The sequence below is a fragment of the Zingiber officinale genome, chromosome 2A (assembly GCF_018446385.1).
Source record: "Zingiber officinale cultivar Zhangliang chromosome 2A, Zo_v1.1, whole genome shotgun sequence".
NCBI lineage: Eukaryota > Viridiplantae > Streptophyta > Magnoliopsida > Zingiberales > Zingiberaceae > Zingiber > Zingiber officinale.
Genome location: NC_055988.1, coordinates 117,816,631 through 117,836,389, shown reverse-complemented (window position 1 = coordinate 117,836,389; position 19,759 = coordinate 117,816,631). Strand labels below are relative to the sequence as shown.

At 44.3% G+C, this 19,759-nt stretch overlaps 1 protein-coding gene across 1 annotated transcript; it reads left to right on the top strand.

Moving 5' to 3' along the window:
* The first annotated feature begins 12,570 nt into the window (after positions 1 to 12,570).
* On the top strand, positions 12,571 to 14,274 carry LOC122039935. The gene is made up of 3 exons (XM_042599349.1): positions 12,571 to 13,086; positions 13,815 to 13,860; positions 13,968 to 14,274. The coding sequence occupies exons 1-2, from the start codon at positions 12,606 to 12,608 to the stop codon at positions 13,850 to 13,852; spliced, it is 519 nt and encodes a 172-aa protein (XP_042455283.1). The 5' UTR covers positions 12,571 to 12,605; the 3' UTR covers positions 13,853 to 13,860; positions 13,968 to 14,274.
* Positions 14,275 to 19,759: the final 5,485 nt, after the last annotated feature.

Below are 19,759 nucleotides of genomic sequence, written 5' to 3'. Positions count from 1 at the left end.
GTAAGCGCCGGAGGGTGCGAAAAAGGGTCGAAAGCTGGCGTCAGGAGGCGTGAGCAATAAAGGCCCCGGACAGGTGTCATTGCGAGAGGGAGCGCATTAATATTGACATGGCGAGGTAATCATGAAGGGGCATGGCCCCAAAAAAGGGGGGCATTCTTCATAAAAGGACCAAGGATAGGCGGGAAGTTTCATAAAGCTACAGAAGCCAAGCAATTCAAAAGGGTCGCGAATGAGACAAGGCAAGTCAGCAGAAGTGAATGACATATCAGAGGAGTATCAAGCAGGCCTGGGGGGGTGTTGCTTGCTCGGACCATCCGGGCAAGTAGCTTTGCGTAGACAGCCCCTGATCCGATCAGCTAGCCAAGCGCATCGCGAGAACCGCGGGGTTATCATAAGCTGCGAGGGCACTGTGGCCCAAGGGTTGAGTAAGGTTTTTACGCTCCCTTCTCTATTCTTAATTCTATACCATACGTGATGCAATTGCAGGAAGAAATGCGACGTGAATGAATAAGCCCAAAGCTAGCAATAACGACCAGATCAACTAAAGCAATGAGGTCGGCGTAGGCGGGACGGATGAAGGCGGAGAAGAGCGATGCATCTATGCCTTCGTCGTTTGGAGTATCATTACTGGTCGCAAACCAGCACCATCGCCACCGATCTCGGACCGGAGTATCATTACTGGTCGCAAACCAGCACCATCGCCACCGGTCTCGGACCGGAGTATCATTACTGGTCTCAGACCAGCGCCATCGCCACCGGTTTCGGACTGGAGTATCATTACTGGTCTCAGACCAGCGCCATCGCCACCGGTCTCGGACCGGAGTATCCCAGACTCTCGCCCCAGTGCGAGTTATAAGTGAGCTCTGTTCTCACGCCCAACGACCTTTCAGGTCGGCTCCCATGCGAGAATTAAAAGTGAGCCTCGTGCTCACGCCCAACGACCTTTTAGGTCGGTATCTCCAGACTCTCGCCCCAGTGCGAGTTATAAGTGAGCTCTGTTCTCACGCCCAACAACCTTTCAGGTCGGCTCCCATGCGAGAATTAAAAGTGAGCCTCGTGCTCACGCCCAACGACCTTTTAGGTCGGTAGTCCCAGACTCTCGCCCCAGTGCGAGTTATAAGTGAGCTCTGTTCTCACGCCCAACGACCTTTCAGGTCGGCTCCCATGCGAGAATTAAAAGTGAGCCCTGTGCTCACGCCCAACGACCTTTTAGGTCGGTAGTCCCAGACTCTCGCCCCAGTGCGAGTTATAAGTGAGCTCTGTTCTCACGCCCAACGACCTTTCAGGTCGGCTCCCATGCGAGAATTAAAAGTGAGCCCTGTGCTCACGCCCAACGACCTTTTAGGTCGGTAGTCCCAGACTCTCGCCCCAGTGCGAGTTATAAGTGAGCTCTGTTCTCATGCCCAACGACCTTTCAGGTCAGCTCCCATGCAAGAATTAAAAGTGAGCCTTGTGCTCACGCCCAACGACCTTTTAGGTCGGTAGTCCCAGACTCTCGCCCTAGTGTGAGTTATAAGTGAGCTCTGTTCTCACGCCCAACGACCTTTCAGGTCGGCTCCCATGCGAGAATCAAAAGTGAGCTCTGTCCTCATGCCCAACGACCTTTCAGGTCGGCCCTCATCCGGGAATCAAAAATCAACTCCCCTGCGAAAATCATAAGTGAACTCGGTGCCCATGCCTAACTACCTTTCAGAGGGATATGCCTCACATTGAGCGGAGCGTTTCCAAATAATCAGGTCAGCTACATCTGGCTTCATTTTAGCTCCTTTATGCAAATTGCAAATATGCAGCAAACAAGCAAGGTACGGAGTACGGGAGGCCATCCACCCTACCCCTAAAGCATCGATGTTAACTGTGGAATCAGGTTTTGCACGTTTATTGTAGTTTTAATTTTCAAGCACTATGTTGGTTTTATTATCCAAAATTCATACATAAAAAGGAGTCATGATGCAACTCTTAGCTCTTACATACGGGTCAGTTTCTAAAAATGCTTGCTAGATGAAAATTGAGCAGGAAAGACTATGCCGAAAAAGGATAGATATACAAGTACAGCAGCACAGTTTAATAAGCAGGCGATACAGCTAAGGCCACAAGAGGGAACGCTTTGCGGCAAAGGAGCCACTGAGACAACTATGGCCTGAACTAATTTTAACTCGGGGAAAGGATTGGTCATGGAGAATGAGCACTGTCGTGTGAAGAAATGTCTGGGGACTCAGAAGCCCCTGGGGCGTTCAAGGCTCCAGCCAGCTGCGCATGTAGGGAGTTGATGACTGTTTGTTGCCGGGCGATCGTGTCTTGCTTGTCGTCGAGATACGCACGGAGGAGAGATAGCTCCGTTTTGTTAGGACCAAAAGTAGCTAGAGGGGGGGGTGAATAGCTCGTCGCGCTTCGCTCTTTCTCGGCGTTGCTTGTTCCTTCAAAGATGTGCAGCGGAAAATACAGAAACAAACACACAACGCTAACACGGTTGGTTTTACTTGGTATCCACCTCACAAAGAGGTGACTAATCCAAGGATCCACACCAACACACACACCCTCCACTAAATAAAACTCTCCTTTGTGGTAACTACCAAGGGCGGAGAAGCCCTACAATACTCAATACAAGAAGAGAGGGAAAGGATACAAGAAATACAAGCTTACAAGCTTACAATGAGTACAAAACCCTAACCCTAGCTTCTCTTCTTGGCTTTGATCCGCCTCTTGACTTGGAGAGCTTCCAAGATTCTTCAAGAACTGGCGATCTGAGCTTTGTGAGTGCTGTGGAGGAGTTGGCGAGAGCTCTGGAGTGAATCGGAGAAGAGATTCTTGCAGCCATCGAACGCCTGCAGCTATAAACGACGCCAACGGTCGGATCCCGATCGATTCGAATGTTCCCAATCGATCGGGGAGGCTTTGGATCGATCCACGGATCGATCCAGAGCGCCTCTGTGCTCGAAAGCGCTGGATCGATCCACGGATCGATCCGGCGCTTATCGCGCGAAGCAGCCGCGTCGATCCACCGATCGATTGGGACATCTGAATCGATCACGGATCGATCGATCGACTGATCGATTGGGACGGTGCGGATCGATCCACCGATCGATCCGAGCTGGATCGATCCACGATCGATCCAGCGCACTTGGTTTTGTCCAAAACCAAGTCCCAAACATCTAACCAACATTCGGTCAACCTTGACCTGTTGGTATGTCATGCCTAGCATCTAGTCACCCTTGACCTGCTAGGACTCCCTTACCAAGTGTCCGGTCAATCCCTTTGACCCACTTGGACTTTTCTCTGTGCCAAGTATCCGGTCAATCCTGACCTACTTGGACTTTTCTTTCATGCCAAGTATCCAGTCAATCCTTTGACCTACTTGGACTTCCAGCACCAGATGTCCGATCATCCTTGATCCATCTGGATTTTCCCTTACCTGGCTTCACTCACGGGCTTTCACCTAGCTTCACTCACTAGGGTTTTCCATCCGCCTAGCTTCACTCACTAGGACTTTCACCTAGCTTCACTCACTAGGGTTTTCACCGCCTAGCTTCACTCACTAGGACTTTCACCGGCTTCACTTACAGGATTTCCATCCGCCTAGCTTCACCACTAGGACTTTCACCGGCTTCACTCACCAGATTCCATCTGCCTAGCTTCACTCACTAGGACTTTCACCTGGCTTCACTCACCAGGATTTCCATCCGCCTAGCTTCACTCACTAGGACTTCCTTCCGCCTGGCTTCACTCACCGGGACTTTTCTTACCTGGCTTCACTCACCAGGACTTTCATTTTGCCTAACATCCCAGTTAGGACTTCCCAGTCAAGTATCCAGTCAACCTTGACCTACTTGACTCTTCTTCAATCAATATCTTATTGTCAAACATCTAAACCTAAACCAAGACTCAGCTTGGTTACCCAGGTCAACCTTGACCTGAGGGATATTGCACCAACAATCTCCCCCTTTTTGATGTTTGACAATACCACAATAACACTTACAATCCCATATGTAAGTTAGGCTAATCCCATAGCCTCCTTCTTCATGCCACTAGGTAATGAAAGCATAAGTTAAGCTCTTCATTCTCCCCCTAAGAGGGCAAACTCCCTCTAGGTACTGAAAGCCTAACCTACTCCCTTTCACGAGTCCTTTCATTCTCCCACTATGACCTTCCCATAGGTAATGAAGGACTAAGCTTAACCATACATTCTCCCCCTATTGGCACACATCAACCCATCGTTGGACACACATCAACCTATGCTCCAATTCTGGGCACACTTCAACAAATCCATTTGTTGAAGACTCTCCCCCTGAAGAGTTGCTCATCGTTGTTCACAACATCACTCGTTGTGATCAACACGATAATGAAGGTCCCATACCCTTCATTTATCCTTAACTTCTCCCTCAATGTAGACAACTACCCAACCTTGAGCATTATCTACCACTTGAGTGTCCACTTGAAATAATGAGGATATCCACTCCCCATTTCTCCCCATTTCAAGTTTAAATGCTCAACCTTGAGCAAGTTCACAACGGAAGGTTAACCACCTTCCAAGGTTCATGAAAATAATTTTCATGTCTTTAAAGAGTCCCTCCCTAAAGACATGGTGGTAACTTCTGTCATTGCACCAACAATGACTTGGAATCCCTAAACCTTTAGGAAACCCAAATTTAGAAGTTTTGAGGTTCAAATATTCAAAATTTGAAACAACCTCAACCTAAACTTCTACTTAGTCTTCGTTAACCAATCCATCCTTGTTTTCAACATGAAAACACCCTTTGTATGTATACAAATGTATTTAAGGGGTTTGGAATGGTTACCTAGACTCAAAGAGGTTCAAAGATGCTGAAATCAGGCCTTCCCAGCCAAAATCAGCAACTTGGATCGATTGGAGTTGGGTTCCAATCGATTGAACCTTTCTGAATCGATCCACTGATCGATTCAGACTCCCTGGATCGATCGGCTGATCGATCCAGCGAGCTTCTGCTCGCGGGAATTGCCGTTTGAATCGATCCATGGATCGATTCATGGAACTCCAATCGATCCATGGATCGATCGGAGCTCTGATAGTTGCTGAAATTCCATTTCAGTCAACTTCAGAAACCCCTAGAAAATTCTACAAAAATCCAAAACTTATGAAATTTCGTGTAGACATTATTTAGGGCATACTTAATCATGGAAAATAGCTTTCTATGAAAATACATCATATTTTCAAAGATTGACACAAACTTGAAAACTTGCAAAAACTTTAGTGTTTTTCTTCAAGTTTGTGTCTAACTATTCAATGGTGATTACTATCAAAAGATAGCCTTCACCAAGGTTTTCCAAAAACATTTTAAAACATTTTCAAAACCAATATCCCATCATGTTCCTTGGGCATAATGCACATGACTTGTACATTAGCTTTCCCAATGATGGGAAAACACATAACTATGTGTTTTGATGAATTTAAAACTCAAAGGAATGCACTAAATCAACATCTTGAGCTTTGTTCATCATCCTAACATCTCACTTGTATATAATATGCACTAAAACACATACAAGTCACCTTAGAGGTCTTTGTGAGATGTAGAATTTGGTTTTGCCCTATTCTAGGGATCATGCATATCTATCTAGGCATTTTAGAGATATTAGACATCCACCCAGGATGTCACTTGTCAATAAGTGTCGTTAGATGCCACTTGTCCTTAATTACAAGGAATTAAACTTAATGCATGATTATGTTATGGCATACATCAAAAGAAAATAATTTTCAAAAGAAAATATTCTATTGCTACATGATGTATGAATGTCATGACATGGTATTTTTTTTTGGATTTTTCATAATAAAACATGAATGTAAAAATAGACATGATGTCATGGCATATGATGGGCAAACAATCATGGCAAGATTTAGCATAAATAAAATATACCTAGATTAACTATCTAAGTATCCTTAAAGTCTTAGCTAAACTTACACCTTAAACCTAGATTGCCCTAAAGTGCTTCAAGAAAATGTCAAAGCCTAAGTTTGCATTTCTTATTCCCTTGATTAATTTATTCCAATTAAAATAAACATGTCCTCAAATGTTGGCATATTCCATTTTTCCTCAAGAGTAGCACTTTTAAATTTAAGGCCCGGATTGCCTTAAATTGCCTAAGAACATACCAAAAACCCAACTTGATAGTTCTTATTAATTTTCCAATATGTGCCATTTAAAATTAAAATCAATTCTTCCACCATTAGGCACATTTTACTCTTTCAAGGAGTAATCAAAAGGTCCATTTCATTTTCAAAGGTTAACTAAAACCTTGAAAATGCTCCTTGAGTGTCAATTTCCTCAAAGTTGGGTTAACTACCCTTCTAATCGGAGTTGACACTCTCTAACCCATCTATGGGGTAGAGAAGATGCTCCTAGGAACCCAACACCTATTGGTGCTCCTTGGATGCTCTAGGTACTCACTAGGGATAACTTCCCTAGATACCTTCCTAGTGACATTGTTGGGCTTCTTAGAAGCCTTGGTCACATTTTCTAGGTCAACTCTAGGGATAACCTCCCTTGTGACCTTGTTTGTGACTTTCTTAGACTTCTTAGAAGTCTTAGTCACATTTATTGCAAAAATACTCTTAGGGATGACTTTCCTAGCATTTTTGGCTTGACCACTAGACCTAGGGTTTGTTCCATAACTATATGGAATTCTATGGTAAGAGGGCACATCCTTCTTAGCCTTTGGTTTGTATCCCAAACCTCTATGGTCATTGGATGGCTTTTGTACCCCTAAACCTAGGTTATGCTCATTTTGCCCTAATAGGATATTTTCCATCCTTTTTAGGGTCTTTTCCATTTTATCAAGCCTTGATCTCAAGACTTGATTTTCTATCACTAAGTCCTTAGTTTTTGGTTTTTCATTTGATCCATGAGCATTTTTGTTTCTAGGCTTGTATCTTACATCCTTAGAGTTATCGCCTAGGTTTTTACCTACATTCCTAGCCTTAGGGATAGTAGTTTTGGCATGTAGGGCCACATGCTTTTCCTTAAAGCCCTCATGCTTCCTATTCTTATAGTAAATCGCATTAAAATGATAAAAATTTGACCTAGCATGCTTTTTACCATTTTGCAAGGGAATAGGCTCAACGAAAGTTACCTTCCTTTTTACCTTGGAGGCTCCCCCTTGACTAGTGCCTCCTTGAGCCTTGACCATCTTCTTCCCCTTGGGGCATTGACTTCGGTAATGCCCTTTTTGTTGACACAAGAAGCACACAATGTGCTCCTTGCTCTTCTTTGTCCCGGGGGTGGTCTCCTTGGGCTTCTCCTTGCCCTTTTGTGCCACTTGGCCCTTCTTCTTGGCCAAGTTGGGACACTTGCTCTTATAGTGCCCATGTTCCCTACACTCAAAACATATTATATGATTTTTATTATTAATTGAAATATTTATACCTTCTTGTATAGGAATGGCACTTGCTCCTCCATTTGATATTTCTTGAATTTCAGAGGTGGCACCATCTTCTTCTTCTTCACTTGACCCGGATGTAGAAGCTTCTCCTTCTTCTTGATCCGGTGTCACCAAGGATTGCTCCCCCTCAATCCTAGAGGTGGAGGCTTCATCATCTTGAATATGAAACAAGGAGTATGCTCCCTCCTTGTTCCCTTCGTTGCATTCCCTTGAGGATGAAGCATCTTGGATTTCCTCTTCTTCGGAGGTTGAGCATCTATCAACCTCGGAATCCTCCTTTTGGTCTTGCTCCAAAGAGTCACCCTCTTTGGATTCTTCATGATCTTGTACAGTGGAGGGGATCTCTTCATGAAGCTTGGCCAATTTGCTCCAAAGCTCCTTGGCATCTTCGAATTCTCCAACTTGAGCCAAGATGTGGCTAGGCAATAAGTTGACCAAAAGCTTGGTCACTTTGTCATTTGCCTCGCCCCTTTGAATTTTCTCCGAGCTCCATCTGCTTTTCTTTAGAAGCTTGCCCTTGGAGTTCGTTGGAGCTTTGAAGCCTTCCATTAGAGCAAACCATTGCTCTATCTCCATCATAAGAAAGTTTTCGATTCTTGATCTCCAAGAATCGAAGCTTGCCGATGTGTATGGTGGAGCCACCCTTGTGTCAAATCCAAGTCCATCTTGGAATTGCATCTTGAAGTTGAGCTTGATAAAGTCTTGAACATGAAGAATTTGCTCGAACTTCTTCACCCTCTAGCTTTTCTTGATATGCTTGACCCTTCCGGCGATGATTCCGGTGAAGAGCGGCCTTGCTCTGATACCACTTGTTAGGACCAAAAGTAGCTAGAGGGGGGGGTGAATAGCTCGTCGCGTTCGCTCGGTGCTCGGCGTTGCTTGTTCCTTCAAAGATGTGCAGCGGAAAATACAGAAACAAACACACAACGCTAACACGGTTGGTTTTACTTGGTATCCACCTCACAAGAGGTGACTAATCCAAGGATCCACACCAACACACACACCCTCCACTAAATAAAACTCTCCTTTGTGGTAACTACCAAGGGCGGAGAAGCCCTACAATACTCAATACAAGAAGAGAGGGAAAGGATACAAGAAATACAAGCTTACAAGCTTACAATGAGTACAAAACCCTAACCCTAGCTTCTCTTCTTGGCTTTGATCCGCCTCTTGACTTGGAGAGCTTCCAAGATTCTTCAAGAACTGGCGATCTGAGCTTTGTGAGCGCTGTGGAGGAGTTGGCGAGAGCTCTGGAGTGAATCGGAGAAGAGATTCTTGCAGCCATCGAACGCCTGCAGTTATAAACGACGCCAACGGTCGGATCCCGATCGATTCGAATGTTCCCAATCGATCGGGGAGGCTTTGGATCGATCCACGGATCGATCCAGAGCGCCTCTGTGCTCTGGGAAAACGCCTGGATCGATCCACGGATCGATCCAGCGCTTATCGCGCGAAGCAGCCGCGTCCCAATCGATCCATGGATCGATTGGGACCTCTGGATCGATCCACGGATCGATCCAGAGGCTCTCTGTTCGCTGGGACAGGTCTGGATCGATCCACTGATCGATCCAGAGCCTGGATCGATCCACTGATCGATCCAGCACTTGATTTTTGTCCAAAACCAAGTCCCAAACCTCCCAAACCAACATCCGGTCAACCTTGACCTGTTGGTATGTCATGCCTAGCATCTAGTCACTCCCTTGACCTGCTAGGACTCCCTTACCAAGTGTCCGGTCAATCCCTTTGACCCACTTGGACTTTTCTCTGTGCCAAGTATCCGGTCAATCCCTTTGACCTACTTGGACTTTTCTTTCATGCCAAGTATCCAGTCAATCCTTTGACCTACTTGGACTTCCCAACACCAGATGTCCGATCATCCTTGATCCATCTGGATTTTCCCTTGCCTGGCTTCACTCACCAGGACTTTCACCTAGCTTCACTCACTAGGGTTTTCCATCTGCCTAGCTTCACTCACTAGGACTTTCACCTAGCTTCACTCACTAGGGTTTTCACTCTGCCTAGCTTCACTCACTAGGACTTTCACCTGGCTTCACTCACCAGGATTTCCATCTGCCTAGCTTCACTCACTAGGACTTTCACCTGGCTTCACTCACCAGGATTTCCATCTGCCTAGCTTCACTCACTAGGACTTCCTTCTGCCTGGCTTCACTCACCAGGACTTTTCTTCTGCCTGGCTTCACTCACCAGGACTTTCATTTTGCCTAACATCCCAGTTAGGACTTCCCAGTCAAGTATCCAGTCAACCTTGACCTACTTGACTCTTCTTCAATCAATATCTTATTGTCAAACATCTAAACCTAAACCAAGACTCAGCTTGGTTACCCAGGTCAACCTTGACCTGAGGGATATTGCACCAACACGTTTCATGCTCTTGTTTCAAGTGTTCCTGAAGGCTGAGTTGGCGCTGCAGGCTAGCCTGGCATTCCTCTTTCCTCGCCTTCTCAGCATGCGCGCAAGACTTTGTGACACGATACTGGGCTTCCATGGAGCGCAGGGCAGCTAGCTGACGAGCTCGATCCTTGGATACGCGCTCCAGTTCACGTTCTTTCTCAGCAAGTTGTAAGGTGAGCTGATCTATCCGCGTTTGGGAAGGTGGTTGATCAACCTCCTCAGAAAAAGGAGAATGCATCGCGTGGGTAAGAAGCTGGTGTAACGCGGGTTAGCAAAAGAAAGTGGGAAGGCGTGGCAGGAGAAGATAGAAGAAAGAAGCGACCGCAAGGCTCTTTATAAAGAGGATGGGTGGCCAAGTCAAAGCAACTACGTGGGCACGGTACCCCAAGCGACTGGCAAAGCAATTAAGGAGGCATGGTGTCCCAGGCGATGCGACACAAAGGTTGATGCGTAAGGCAAGAAACAAAGCGCGCAGAGATATGCTGAGGTAGAGACACAGAGATAGGCTGAGGTCACAGAGATATGCTGAGATCTTATAGATGTGCTGAGGTCTAGTCAGTCAGACTTTCGTCCTCCTTCGACTAGACTTGTGAGGGAGGCTTGTGATACGGTTGGCAATGGAGGGGCCCAAGAGGAAAGGGTGAGAAAGGTCAAGGCCATATAGCAGTCAAAAGTCAAGAGGACGTGGCGGTCAATAGTCAAGCTGACTAGGCAGTTAAAAGGCTAGCCTATGGAATAGGCAGAGGTCAGGCAGACTTGTTGTTCAAGCAGGCGAGGCCGTTGGAAAACAAAGGAAGACGGCAGGCAGAACATGGGGTACAGGTCGGGATCGGAAGAGCTGGGCAGGGGCAGCTCGAACTGCAGGCCTATGGTCAAGGGACAGGAAACAATCAAAGGTCGGAAGCGGCAGGGCTGTGTAGAGACGGCTCGGTCTGCAGGTCTGCGACTCGAAGGCCCAGAAGTGCAATCCACAAATCAAAGGTCGGAAGCGGCAGGGCTGTGTAGAGACGGCTCGGTCTGCAGGTTTGCGGTTTGAAGACCCGGAAGTGCAAGTCACGACTCACAGATTGGAAGTAGCAGAGCTGGTCGGAGTCAGCTCGACTAGCAAGTGACGCTTAGAGGCTGGATCCGATTGGAGGGCACGAGGCAGGTGCAGGCCGGAATAGATTAGATGAGCTAGGCTGAGCAGAAGTCGGAGGATCACAATTGTCCGTCAAGGATAATCATTACATACCCGTGAGATGTGCGAAGGCGGAGGTTTCTAAGGGAGAAGATGCTCTCATAACCAATAGTAGCCTGACAGATGTCCTTCGCTACAAGACAAAACCCATGTGTAAAGGTGGGGGTTCCTCAACAAGAAGATGCTTTCACAACCAATAGCAGCACGACAGGTGTCCGGGATATACGACAAAGCCCAGCGTCTAACGTTTTCTGACAGGGTTGCAGGTTCTGGAAGCGAGGCGGGTGCATAAAAAGGAGGAGATTTCCTCGTACGCGGGTACACGCTCTCTGGTCACTTTTTCCCACAACTTTTCATTTCCATTATCTCTGCTTTTTCTGGGGAAAAAGGACCTGACTTGAGCGTCGAAGGGCCTGATCCGGGGACTTTTTCCCTGCGTTCTAGTCTCTAACGTGAGGGAGGGGAGATCGTCTGAGTGTGTGCAGGGTCCTGCAGCATCGTCAGCCGCCCGTGGGAGCCGAATCGCCCACGACTTTCTGTCAACAACCAAGCCGTCGTGACCAGTCTTCGTCCGACTCAGCTTTCGAACAGGATCAGAGCTCATATCTCATAAGAGTGAGAGTGTGTAATGGGTTCAAAATTAAATAGATCAAATTGAATAAATTAAAATTATATTAGTCGTCGATTAATAAGGTTGTCCTTATTTATAGTTGCATTTGATTTAAATATGTTTCGATTTAATTGATTTATTCTTGTGAAATTTAAAATCTAAATTGAATTGAATATATTAATATGTTTTTTAAAAAAAACTGATTTTAATTAATTTTTAAATTCAATAGATTTATTAATTATCTTTTTGCTCTCTTACCAATTAAATTTAATTTATTAATTACTCTATTCCCAACTGATAGCCTTAAATTTATTCTATCATATATTTAACATATATCTGTATTACCTATCTTCATATCTATATTCATAGAGCCGACATTAAAAGACCGTTAAATAGTAAAATTATTTTTTTTAATAATTACTCTAACTATTGGGACAACTAGGATATCTTGTTAAAACGATAACTGGGTTATCATTTAGAAGTCATTGTGTGCTTCTAGATGTATCGGATGGGTGAATTATGGGAAGACCGTCCATCTTCAAAATTAATTGGTCAAAAATTTAGATACCTGAATTAATAATATTAATAATAATAAATTTTATTAACATCGAATAAGATAAAATGCTGGGATAATATTGGCTGATAATATTGTAATATATATCTAAGTAGGATATTGCTGGGATAAAAAACAAAGGAGAGTGTAAAAAAATTGTCTAGGATTCGTTCGTGAAGGAATGTGTGCATGCCTTCCTTAAAATCTAAACCATGGAAGAAGAAAATTGATTATTATTTGGGAAAAGGATACGTACGGAGTTCACACAGAGATATGCCCACCAACTCCAGCTCATTACAACGGTGGGCTCCATCTGAATGTGAAAATTTAACAAATTCTAGCTAATCCTTTCCTCGTTCTCCAAATTTGTCAACCTGTCCTACCAAACCCCTTCTTAAACCCCCCGCCGTCACTTTCCGTTTTCTCCTCCTCTCCGTTCTTCCATGGCCAAGCTCTCGCCTTTCCCCTCTCCCATGCCGTATGTCGCCTTATCTATCCTTATCCCCCTCTTCTCCTCCTTCTCCTTCTCCACTGGCTCGATTGGTGACCTCCTCCAGGAACACGGCCTCCCTGGTGGGCTCCTTCCTAAAGCCGTTGAGTCCTTCGCCCACGACCCCTCCTCCGGACTGCTAGAGGTCCTGATCGGCCGCCCTTGCTACGCGTGGTACGAGGACGGGCTCTCCTTCTTCGACCGTGAGGTGCGCGGCAACCTCAGCTACGGCGCGCTCCAGAGCGTCGTCGGGTGGTCGCAGGAGGAGCTCTTCTTGTGGCTCCCCGTCAAGGAGATCGTGATCGCCGATTCCGACTCCGGCGTGATCCTCTTCGACATCGGCGTCGCCCACAAGCGGCTCCCCGTGTCTTCCTTCGAGGACCCGCCGGACTGCCTCCCCGGAGCGGAAGAAGCGGCGGTGGAGGCCGGGCTAGGTGAGTCGGTTAACCCTAAAAATGCGATTTTTTTTGTGCGTTTCGATTCTGGTTTGGGAAGTTATGAGATGTGCTTCCGTTTCGAAGGGTTAATCCCGCTGTCGTTGGTCATTTATTAGCCGATGGTTCAGCTTTTCATCTCCAAATTGATTAATGCCGTTCATACATCCGTTTGGATTGATGCTTCGCTTTCCAGTTTAAAAGATTACATCTTTAGCATCGATTTTGCCTTTCAAGTTGCGTTTTCTAATCTTTTTCTGTCAGAGCCTCCATTTTCCTAATAATCTTCCTTTTTTTCTTCATTTCTATTTTGTTTCCTTCTCATTATCATTTATGTAACTCAAAACTCGACTTTTTTTTTTTTTTAAGTTAAGCCTTTGTTCTCTCTGTCGCCTTGTAATTTCTACCCTTCCAATGAGTAACAATGGACAGTAGAAACAAATATAGGCCTGGTTTCTCACAACAGCTTAAAAGCACTGTTAAATTTTAACCTTGTGATTCCTGTAGCAATGAGCACTGATCCTTTACCTCACATTTGCATTCAGCATATTCATCACAATTTGCAAACCTAGTCTGATATCAAGTGTTAATCGTTTCAGCTTATTTGTTTCTTTTCTGCTGTACTTTTGCTAGTCTTGTTCTTTTAATAACGACTGATACCGTGTACTTTGTCCTGATCTCCATGACCAATCATGTAACTTGCGCTTCACATTCTACCTCGTTTGCAGGATCCTTTGTCAGGAAAGGCTTTCAGCAGCAGAGATAACGACAACGGTAAGATACATTAGAAATTTTCCTCCTTTCCCTTGCTCACATCTCTTTTCAATGAAACTTATTGTATTTTGTAAATGGAAAGTGGAACTAAATGCTTTTAAATACAGTTCATTGTTGGCTGTCTTCCAAATGTGCCATCATACAATTGATTTAAAGGCAAAGTTTTGATGTGGATGGTGAACTGTGCCAGCCTAGTGACAAGTGGAATAAGATATCAACACCTCTGCTCTGATATCAGCTGTCATTCCTTTAAAAATGGCATGAATGATGAATGAAGTCACCTTGCCTTATTGAATTATTGATGTTCAACTTGGTCATTTATTTCATCAGCAGAATTAAATGTTCTCATCACTTGGAGGTTATGGTTTGTTTAACTAGAGCTTAGATAATTTATGATGAATGGAGGAGATTGTAAGGTATGCGGTGATGTTATTAAAGCTTTCAATGGATTCAAGGGATAGGAAAATTGAGAGATCAAGGGATAAGTAGGTGGATAAAAAAATTATTTTAATCAAACACCATTAAAATCACAATATAATATCATTAATAGAGTCTATTGATACGGCGTATATTGGATGCCCCTGGGATAGTGTGGGGCTAATAGTTATGATGATATAACAGTCAAAAGTCAAGCAGAGATGGCCGTCTAAGTTGGGGAGTACGTGTTCGAACGGACCATTTTCCTCGGGACTTGGCTCCCCCACCTCAGGGTCACTACTCTTAGTTTACAACCGACCGGTTCCCAGAGCTGATATGATCTTCTGGGACTCAGCTCTTCGTGCCTCGTGGTTACCTCTCTTGGTTCACAACTAGCCAAGCCGCAGTGTCGGTCAGACCCCGAGGGCTCAGCCCCTCACTACTTATGGGCACGACTCCCAGTCTACTCCTGGTCGATCCCTATGCCGATTGTACCCTTACTTCTTATGGGCATGACTCCCAATCTACTCCTAGTCAACCTTAATGCCAGTCGGACCCCTAAGACTCAGCCCCTCACTTCTCATCTGCCCAACTCACCGTCTACTCTCGGTTGGCCCCCATGCCAGTTGGGTCACCCCCAAGGCTGAGCTCCTCACTTTTCATGGGCACAATTCCCAGTCTACTAATGGTTGGCCCCGCATTGGTCGGACCCTTAGGGCTCAACTCCTCACTTCTCATAGGTATGATCCCTATCAGCCTCGTGTCGATCGGACTCCAGGGCTCAACCCCTCACTTCTCACATGCACAACTCCTAGTCTACTCCCGATCGATCCCAGTGCCGATCGGACCCTAAGGTCCAACCTCTCACTTCTCATAGGCATGATTCCCAGTCTATTCCCGATTGGCCCCCGTGTTGGTCGGACCCCCGGGCTCTGCCTCTGACTTCTCATAGACACGACTCCTAGCATGCACTCGGTCAGCATCGATGCCGGTCGGACTATCACCAAGAGACAGCATTGTCAGGAAATCATAACAACCTATAAAAAAATAATGGCTATTCGTTAGGGAATATTATGATACCATGCCACATGCATGCCACATAACCTTCCTTTACCAACGGAAGTCTATCGTACATCCTCCATTACCCGACATACTTTGGCACAAGACATTCTCGGACACCTGATTATTGTGAAGAATCGCAACAACCTATCAGAAAATAATGGTTATTCATCAAGGAATATTCTGATACCATGCCACATGCATGCCACAGAACCTTCCTTTACCCAACGGAAGTCCATTGTATATCCTCCATCGCCCGACATACTTTGACACAAGACATTCTCTGACACCTCATTATTGTGAAGGTTATGAGGGTCAGTATAAAAAGGAGTCATTTCAATTAGTAGGTGCGCGCTTACACACACATCTACTACATTTCTATAGTTCATCTTCTTACTGCACTTTTCGCTCGATCCTCGTTCTAAATTGAGCGTCGAAGTGCCTGAGTCAGAGACTCCTTCCCTAGTTCTCTCTAATGCCCCCATGTGATCTTTCTGTGGTGTGTGCATGCCCATGAGTACGACTTTTAACTATCTTTCCCTACTTCGTGTGAAGACCCGAAGTTTATAGCGCATCTTCGAGTTCTAACTCCAAGTCCTCTCTCTGTCAACGTTCCTGCCCTCGTCACTGACCCTTTCAACTGACTTAGCTTCTGGACGGGATCAAATTTGACGTTGTCTGTGGGGACCTCTCCACCTATTCCGAAACATGAAGATGGATGATATTGGCAGAATAAACATCACAATGATGCCTAAGGAATATGGGCTATTCAAGATAGCCAAGGCACGAGCAACATTGGAAAGACAAATCGCATATTCTCACTCACGCCGAGCACCTGTGGCCTAAAGGGATGGGTTCCCTACCTCAGAGGGAAGATCCAAAAGGAAGCAGTCATGTGACTTCCCTTGAGCACTTTTCCGAGCGTCGAGAGAATGCTACACTATAGCAAGCTTCCTCAATCGAGAACTCACCCCCGAGGGATCCAAAGAAAGGAAAGGCCCTGGCCATTCAGGAAACACTCAAACAATCCAATGTTCCTTTCTCTTTGGAAGTGTTAGATGAAAAGATACTTAGAGGTTTTAAACCCATGTCTATTGGAGAGTACAGAGGTAACGACGATTGAGAGGATCACCTCTGAAAATTCTGGAACACTGTTCTGCTGCACCAATATAGCGACACAATAAAGTGCTGAGTGTTTCTGATCACTTTTTCTACCTTAGTGCAAAGATGGTTTGACAGACTACCAATCGGATCTATCACTTGTTTCAAAGAGTTCAAAAACACTTTCCTACACCATTTTTCCAGTACCAAAAGATACCAGAAGACTAATCATAGTCTGTTTGCACTCAAACAATGAACCAAGGAGTCCTTGAGAACGTACATCAAGCGTTTCAACTAAGTGGCACTGGACGTCATATCCGCCACCTTAGAAATATTAATAAGCACTTTCTCTCAAGGCATGTTGGAGTGGGATTTCCTCCAAGCCCCCATCAGAAAGCCCGCTAAGGACTTTAACGACCTATTAGGGAATGTGTGTTAGTATCAGCCATAAAATATAATTATGAGATGATTGACAAGGGTACTTTTTGTATCATATTTCATTAGTTAATAAAAGGCAAAGTTAGTTATTATATTTACTTCAGTTCAATGTCGAATGAATAAATATGATAATGTCCTAGGATAGTAGGTTCTAAACTACAACATATCAATTGGTTGAATTGATATATATATATATATATATATATATATATATATATATAACACTACTCTAAACTATTCCTAGTCAAGTATTAATATACAAGGATAATATTAATGTCTTGAGACTAGTATATAGGTCAATGGATGACTTAATCTGACAAGCCATGAATATGAGATATCAGGTTGATACATGGGTATATATTAGAGAATATGTACTGAATGACCTGCCATGAGAATGTTTCATGGATCGTTATATGAGTGTCATAAGCATTCTTATAGTAACGATTAGTATGAATAATTTTTAGACTTGAAGTCACTACGGTTCCATACATTAAAAGTTATGTACTTTAGTATTAGTAAACATCACCTGTAACAAGGTGGACTATAAAATCGATCACTAGGTATGCAATAAGTTATGCGGAGAGATGTGAGTGATGTAGATAAGATTTATCCCTTCCATATAACGGAAGCGATATCTTTGAGCCCCTTGATTAGTAAGACACAAGAATGCATGGTCATATTCAAATTAGTCAATATGAGATATTGAATTTATTTGATTGAGTGTGTCTACTAAGAGATCAAGAAATACAAAGATTAATAAGAGGATGCTATACGCCTCATTAATCAATCTAAATATCAAGGATAAAAGGATTGAGTCATAAAGATAATAGACACGGAAAGATTAGGTCAGATCTCAACTTTCTTGTCACTTGGGTAGCAATGATGTCTTGTTAGATGCCACTCATTGTATATGTATCTAAAATAGTTTTAGAGACATTGCCAATGTTACGAGAACCTATTGGATCACACACAAAGAACATATTAATTTGGAGATAAGTTCATTTTAGTTTGACTAAAATATGATGAACCATTGGATGAGATTATTTTAGTGATTGACACTTGAGCTAGTGGGAGATTATTAGTGTTAGCTCTAAAAGTCAATTATGAGATGATTGACACATCCGAATTAGACTCATTGAGTTAGACTCAAGTGAATCTAACCATATGGATTCAGTCTAATCTGAATTAGACTTGAGTTAGATTCAATTGAATTCATTCACTAAAGAGGATTAATGGAGATTAATGAAACATTAAAAGAGTTAATTTCGAAATTGATTATTTATTCAATTTCGAAAATTGAATTCAACAAGGAAGAATTCGAAAATGACCTTAATGGAGTGTTAATGTTCATTAAGTCTCATTAAGTGAATTAATACTCATTAAGTATTTTCATTGGATTAAGTATAAAAGTATTTTTTTCTCATTTTCGAAATGGGGATTCATTCTTCTTCTTCTCTCCTCTTTCTTTGGCTAAAACTTACTAGAGGGTTGCTAACACAATCTTAAGTGTTGATCTTCTCCATTTTCTTGGATTCGTTTGGATACCAGAAGAGGTACGGACACGTGATCGTGCTGAGATTCTTGCTGTCGGGAGATCGTGTTCACGCTTCAAAGGTAGAAATCTTTCTCATAAAACTTAGTATATTTTTTCTTCTCCTTCGCATGGATCGTTTGAAAGGATCTAGTAAGTTTTTTCGATGTGCTTTCTGTGTTTTGCATGCTACATCCTAACAAAGTGGTCAAATACATTAATGTGGAGGCAACTCAGGTAGCCTGGAAGAAGGAAGTAATGGCCCCAGCTCCGACTGGTCAAGACGATAAGAGACCACCACCACCTTAGGTCTGCCGCAAAGACCCTTGACAAAATCTTTCACAGTCCAAGAAGCGAGAGTGGCACAGCGGGTTGAGGTTGTGCGAACCCCTGCCAACAAGCCTTTCCTATGGGAATCCTAGTACTACACTTACCACCTGCCTCATACCCAGGATGCAGGAAATCGTCTCCAGTTTGCTCAAGACATACACCGAGCAGTTGAACTTGACCTACCCTCGCCCCAAATCGTGCCTCAAATCCTGACGTAGTAGCCCAATAACCCCAACCCCTCTGGTTGCCCAGCCAACCCGCCTAAAGGGAGGGAAACTTAGGATGGTCGATTAGCAGGCAAAGGAAAGGAGCCAATGGAGGCTAGGGAAGAGGAGAATCGAGGAAATGCCGCAATATAGGACATCGACATGATTTCGAGAGGCCCCATAGATGGGGACTCTACTAGAGCCAAAAAGGCTCACGAACGCTAACTTGAGATCTATGTAGTCGACTACAGCCAAGAGTGAGGGGTAGGGCCCAAAATCAGCTTTGGGCCTCAAGACGTGGAAGGAGTGGAGCTCCCTCACAATGACACATTTATCATCAAGGCGGTCATCGCTAATAGTCGAGTAACTAGAGTTTTCATTGATACTAGAAGCTCTGTCAACGTGTTATTCAAAAGTGCATTTGACAATATGCAGCTCGACGCAAGTGAGCTTCCACTAGTGGCCACACCCTATATGGATTCACAAGGAACGAGGTATAATTGATTGGCTAGATCAAACTGGTCATATCCCTGGGCACTGAACCCCTAATAAGGACTCAGAGGAGTATCTTCATAGTGGTGGATTCTCCATCCTCTTACAACGTTAACTTAGGTAGGGCCACCTTGCATGAATTCCAAGTGGCCATCTCTACCTTCCATAAAAAAATTAAAATTCCCGGTGGAAAGCCATGTCGGCGAAATAAGTGGAGAGTAGCTTATCGCGTGGAGGTGTTATGTAGATGTAATAAAAACCAAAGTGCGTAAGGCCCAAAAGATCTAGGATGGAGAGGTGCACGCCATCCAAGAAGAGCCTCTGC